The sequence below is a fragment of the Sminthopsis crassicaudata genome, chromosome 6, assembly GCF_048593235.1.
Source record: "Sminthopsis crassicaudata isolate SCR6 chromosome 6, ASM4859323v1, whole genome shotgun sequence".
In the NCBI taxonomy this organism is placed as follows: Eukaryota; Metazoa; Chordata; class Mammalia; order Dasyuromorphia; family Dasyuridae; genus Sminthopsis; species Sminthopsis crassicaudata.
In genome coordinates this window covers 255,393,793-255,400,130 of record NC_133622.1, presented here as the reverse complement: position 1 = coordinate 255,400,130, position 6,338 = coordinate 255,393,793, and the positions used below count along the sequence as shown (strand labels likewise).

Below are 6,338 nucleotides of genomic sequence, written 5' to 3'. Positions count from 1 at the left end.
AATTATTTTAACAGGTAGCTTCCATATACATCATTACACTACAGAAAATATTCATTACACAAAATATAATACAGATGTATATTCATATGACTTTTCATGTACATAAGTGCACACATAGCTATAATATGATATATACATCCCCCACATAAATAAATAAATAAATATACTACACTTCACTCAAATGGAGATCCAACACACAAGAAATATTTTATGGAACTCCTGCTAGCAGCCAGAAACTCTACTAATTGCTGGGGATAAAGAGAGAATACAAAGCAGTTTCTACTTTCAAAGAGCTTACTATAGCATTGGGTATAATAAAAACATGCATGTAGATATATTCAGAACAATATATATTTAGGCTCTAGAAATGTGTGAGTTGTGTAAATATATAGACATGGCTCACAGATATAATCTGAGGTCAACTCCACATCTGAAGAGAGTAGATAGGCCATCCTGACATGACTTATGAATACAAAGACCACCAGAAACAGTGAGTAGCAGATGTGTTTTTGTCTAAGCAAAAGCCAACAGGAACCAGAAAAGTTTTAAAGATGAGAATGTACCAAAGAATGGTCTAGAGGAAGTGACCTTTTTGATTCAGAGGGAGATCAGATCTCAGCTCAGATCAGGAGAGGGAATTGTCTCCCCGAGGAAGTCTGCTCTTAGGGGCCTCTAAGGCTACAAGCATTGAGATTCTAGGGAATCCTGGAGATTCAGACTTTAAAAGGAATTTACAGCTTAAAGGCCTGAAAGAGCCATTCTATTCCTGTCTTTAATCACCTTTCCTAGAGGATCTTTATCGACCTGTTTCTGAAATGGAGAGATGCTGTCTTTTGTCCTGCACTCCTGAAACCATAAAAATATTATCTCTGTTTGAACTCTGTCTGATGAACTGAGATTCTAAACTGAGATAGGTGAGTTCCTTTCCTCCTGGGTCTGATTATCTCTCTCCTTCCCAAAGTAACCAACGGGTGGGTTCAGTAGCGAATGAATTCGCTACTCAATGCTGTATGGAAACATAGTCTTTTTTTTAAAAATTAATTTTATAGTACATATGCATAGGTAATTTTTTTTTTTTACAACATTATCCCTTGTACTCCCTTCTGTTCTGAATTTCTGTTCTGAATGGAGGACAAGGTTCATCCCAAAAACTTCACCTCCATGATTCCCCAAAGCTCTTTCTGAAAAGTCCACAAGTTCACAGGGGAAAAGAAATCAGCCAGTAGTCATTTCTCTAGGATGTATGGTTCTCCTAGTTGGAACAAAGACCTTGAGACCCAGGGAACTCCAAGAAGTTGATGGACTGAGTCCACTAGAAGTGTATCTAAAAGCACTTGGAGGAACTGTCCATTCCCTAATGACTGGATTTAAATGCAAAGGAGCCTTCAATGCCTGGCCAGCCAGCTCCTTAGGCTTTTGCTCCAGCACTCCCTTCCTTGCTTCCACCCCAACATGGGACCGAGAACAGAAGCTTGATTGATTTAAAAAAGCAGTTTGTGTGTGTGTGTGTGTGTGTGTGTGTGTGTGTGTGTGTGTGTGTGTGTATTTGTTCTTCCTCTACTCTTTAGGACAGGGACAGTGACCATTTGTTGTGGAAGCCTTCCTCTGGGCTGTTGACACATGAACCCCTCCACTGATCCCTTGGTAAAGGAACCTCCAGCAGATTATGAAGCTCCAAAGTCTGGAATTAGATCTGAGTTCAAATCCAGCCTCAGATGCTTGCCTGAGCAAGTCATTGAACCTCTGCCTGCCTCTGTTTCCTCAAGTGTAAAATGGATATGTGGAGAACACATCCCTTCCAGGTGTATGGTGAGGATTAAGTGAATTTGTTATTGTTTTTGAAGCAATTGGGGTTAAGTGACTTGCCCAGGGTCACACAGCTAGGCAGTGATAAGTGTGAGATCAAATTTGAACTCAGGTCCTTCTGATTTCAGAGCTGGTGCTCTATCCAGTGTGCCACCTAGATACCCCTAAATGAGATATTTTAAAGGTCTTAGTACAGTTCCTGGTAAAGTCTTTTGTTCAGTCATGTGACCCTATCTGGGGTTTTCTGGCCAAAGATACTGGAGAGCTTTGCCATTTCTTTTGATAGTTTCCTCATCTGTAAAATGAACTAAGGCAGAGTGGAGTGACTTGTGAGGGTTATACAGCTACGTTCTTAGACTAGATGTGCCTCAGTTCTTCCTATTCCAGGCCTTAGAGTTCTGTCCTTTTTGGGTATCCAGCTGCCTGGTATACAATAGGCACTTAATAAATGTTGATCACCGAGAGTTCACATGTTAGGCATCCACATAAATAACGGAAGGGGAATCCTGATTTTCCTCCCAGGGAGAGGGAGCTGCTACCGAGCCTGGGGCAGGGAGCGCATTTCAAGGGCTGCTGTGTCTGAGCATCTTGTTTTTAGGCTCCGAATGAGGTCCCCAGGCTGGGCTGCGGGGAGTCGGTTGTCCCGCCTCCTGACTCCTGCTCGTCCCCGAGGGCCCTCTGGAGCACCAGCCTGAGCGGCTCCCTCCGCTTGTGCCCGAGTCTGCCCACGAAGAAGTAAATGAGGGGGTTCACGCTGCTGTTCACACAGGCCAGGGGTTCATAGAGCCAATGAGGAATGAGATCTATGTGGAGGTGGAAATACAGGACAGCCCAGATCCCCAGGGGCAGGCCGCAGAGCAGGAACACCAGGACTGTGAGCAGGACCAGCAGGGAGAGCCTGGGGGGCCGCGGGCGCCGGGAGCAGCACTGGACCCTCAGCAGCAGCGTCAGGCTGGACACGCACAGCACGCACGTGAGCAGGAGGAAATACACGGCGTAGAAGATGCGGCGGAATTCCAAATTACAGAAAAAATATATTACCCTGAACATCCCGGCCAGAGCCCAGATCCCGGCGCAGACCGCGGCCGACGTGTGCTTGGGGCGGTGACAGCGGTACCAGAGCGGGAAGAGCGCCGAGAGACAGCGCTCGGTGCTGATCGCCGCCAGGAGGCTCAGGCCCGCCGTGTAGGACATGAATGCGAGGAAGCGCAGTATTGAGCCCGTTAAACGATTAATGTATTTAACAAATCTATCTATACTGAGCAGAAAGGCGCTACAAAGGAAGAGCGCGTCGGCCGCCGCCAGGTTGAGGATGTAGACGGAGAAGGGGGTCCTCCGGCTGCGGAAGCCCAGGAGCCACAGGACGGCGCCGTTCCCCAGCAGCCCGAGCGGGGCAATGACCAGAATGAGGATCCGCATCCAGTAATAAAAGCCAAGGCTTCCAGATGAACTCTCACTATTCTCCGTTGAATTGTCAGAACCATACCCTGGATATTCAGTGGTGGGGGCCCCAGTCATGTTGGGTGGTCCGTGCTCCATGAAGCTCTGCTCCTCTCAGACACCCTGGGGACACAGAGACATGAAAGGACATCAGGGAGTGACCCCGCCAGTTATGCCTCTCTCTCCCTTCAAGAGTCAGAGCCTCCTCTTCCTCACTGCCTTTTTTCAGGGTGCAGCTAGGGGGCGTCACAGGGCATAGAGGTGTGGGCCTAGGGAAAAGATGAATTATAACTTTTTCAAACTTACTAGTGAGAAAAATCGTTTTCACCCATATGAATAACTCATTATTAAGATTAATATGTGGTGCAGTGGATAGAGCACCAGCCCTGAATTCAGGAGGACCCGAGTTCAAAATGTAGTCTCAGACACTTAAACCTTCCTAGCTGTGTGACCCTGGGCAAGTCACTTAACCCCAGCCTCAGGAAAAACAAAACAAAACAGATTAAGACTTTACCTTCCTATTTTTGATTAAGAAACCAGCCCCCAGTAGATATAATCTGTCTCTGAACGACATTTCTGATGCATGAATTTGCTCAAATCCTTGAGGATTTCTCCATCATGAGAGAGAAGTTCATGTAGGTATTAGAGATGTCTCTCCTTGGCTGAGAATTGCCAGGTATGCCTTGTGAACTGGTAGGATGGGCCCAAGAGGTTAAAAGGGGCTGGGCCTCTGAGGCAGGAGGTTGTGTCTTACAAGTGTTAAGGGAACTTAACAGGTTCCTTGAGATGAAGAGGCGTGCCCTCTTGCTAGATCTCCCCTGGGCACAGCATTAACTCCGGGTGCCCCCCTTTGGTGACTCCACCTACACAGTGCTGAGTGAGCTAGGCATGAGGTAATCCCAGAGGAGAGTAAATATAAATAACCAGCTTTGAGTCCATATCTGCAAAGAGAGACCCAGGCACACAGAGGCACACTTGCTCTTGTCTCCTGCTGAGATTACCAACAAGAAAGGCTATTTTGCACCTCAAGGTCGGCTCATCTTTATGTGTATGGGGGTATCCCAAAGACTGGCTGTATGGTCTTGGCAGTCTAGAATAGGGTACACAGAAGGTCTGGTACATGTGGTATTATTCTTACCCATTCACTTTCATGATTCATTGGCTGAGGAGAGATGGAGGCTTTGTCCAGATACCTGGGGGCAGCTAAAGCTCCTCATGCCCTCAGCAGGTGGAGGAGAAGGCTCTTGTCCAGCTCATGGTGGACTCCCTTAGGGATTGTTGATCTCCACCCTCAGGCACAGCCCCCTTTCTAGAGACTTTTCAAGAATTTAATACTCTCCAGAGGCATCTTTAGCTTGCTGGTAAGATCTGATCTTATTCCCTAGCCATCACTAAAAATCTTATTATTAATTGCCCCAAAATTGTCTCCAGGACTTGTCATTACTGACATTGATTGTGTAACCCTGGACACATTATTCAACATTTCTTTCCCTCTGGTTACAAATTGCAAAATGAGACTAAAAAATAGCAGGAACCTCACAGAGATCTTTAGAAGATCAAATGAAACAGTATTTGTGGTGTGCTTAACACTGTGTCTAGCACCCAAGTAGTCCATTATTAAACAAGCTGGTTTCAGTTTCCCTTTGGCTCTCTTGTCATGATGTGACTGAAAGGTATAGAAATGAGTCTTTTGGAAAAGATTGGGGTACACGTGTCTCACCTTTCTTCTTGACCACACTCAAATTCACCCTTTGTTTCCTTTTCTCTTTCTTTAGTACTTGGCGTTTTGGCTCCTTCTAAATCCAAAGTGGACAGGCCTAAGAGTAGGTGGAACCACTTAATTTAAAACAATGTTTTAAAAAAAAACAATGACATTTGTTTAATTGTTGGATGTATGCATCCACTTTCTGTTTCTTTACTCTTTGATCAGTTCATAAATTCATCCATCCTATTATTTATATTTTAAAATATTTATCAATTACTTTTCCTTATGCATAATTTATATTATTGTATATGCTCTCCCCCACAGAAAAATCAACCTAGCATCCCATCCCATGTGAAAGAATCAAATAAAAGAGAAAAATATATCGGTGTATGAAATAATTCATTTGGATGCTTACTGTGTTCCTATCAGTAGTAACCCATTTCATAGAATAATAAAATGATAGTGATCACAAATTCTGCATATTAAACCCTAGAAATATGAGCTGTAGATTTCAAGTTTACTTGCTTATATCATGTGGAGCTAACTAGAAGTCCTCCTTCCCTGGTTTTCCTTGTTATACAGTGACCAATCCCATTGTGTTAGAGGAGACTCTACTCCATGGAAAATCTTCCAATTTATTTTTGTACCTCAGGACCATTTTCTCCTGTCCAACATGAGCAGGTGACCATCATATGATCATGTCATGAGCACTTATACAGGGGAGATGGCTCCAATCTGTGACCTCCCTGCTGATGTGTCATTTTCGTACTTTAAGAACAAGTTCTATCAACCAATGGTTTCTCTATTTCACCAAGCCTGGTTTTTTGTTTTGTTTTGTTTTGTTTTGTTTTTTTGTCTATTTGGGTATCAAACTTTATAAACACAAGGCCCTGGAAGAACAGGGCATTTTATATCAGGAGGAAGATCTGAGGTCCATTTCATTAGAGGGGACTATGAACCATGGGCTCACAGTTCCACCTCAGTCTCTCTTATTTAGATTGGACCCTTTTAATCCCCATATTTTTGGCATCTTGAGATGGGATGCTGATGTTCACAACTGAACTTCTTAAATCTGAGCCCTGCAAAGGCTTCTGAAAGGAAGTACAATCCAGAAAGAATTTTCACTGATGGCTACATCTCAGACACTGGTTCTAAGCTCTTGGATTCCTCTTATTGTCTGCACTCAAAGAGGAAATTTCAGTGTTTCACAGTGGGGCAAGGAACCCTGCTAGAGGATCCTCTAATCAGTTCGAGGATGGGTAGGCTTTAGAGGAGTGTTACCTCCACTAGAGAGCCCTGACTACATCTTGAGGGAGGAATAATTCAGACCAGTAGCCTTAGGGGAGACATTTCCCAACTCGGAGAGAAGCCTATGGCTATCCTGGGA

At 44.4% G+C, this 6,338-nt stretch overlaps 1 protein-coding gene across 1 annotated transcript; it reads right to left on the bottom strand.

Annotated features, from left to right (window-relative positions):
• Positions 1 to 2,400: 2,400 nt before the first annotated feature.
• Positions 2,401 to 3,410, bottom strand: LOC141548043 (mas-related G-protein coupled receptor member X4-like). Its single transcript, XM_074276807.1, has one exon. It carries the CDS (start codon positions 3,343 to 3,345, stop codon positions 2,401 to 2,403), a length of 945 nt encoding a protein of 314 aa, XP_074132908.1. The 5' UTR covers positions 3,346 to 3,410.
• Positions 3,411 to 6,338: the final 2,928 nt, after the last annotated feature.

Coding starts and splice junctions, on each gene's coding strand:
- LOC141548043 (XM_074276807.1), bottom strand. CDS start 3,345: ATGGAGCACGGACCACCCAACATGACTGGGGCCCCCACCACTGAATAT.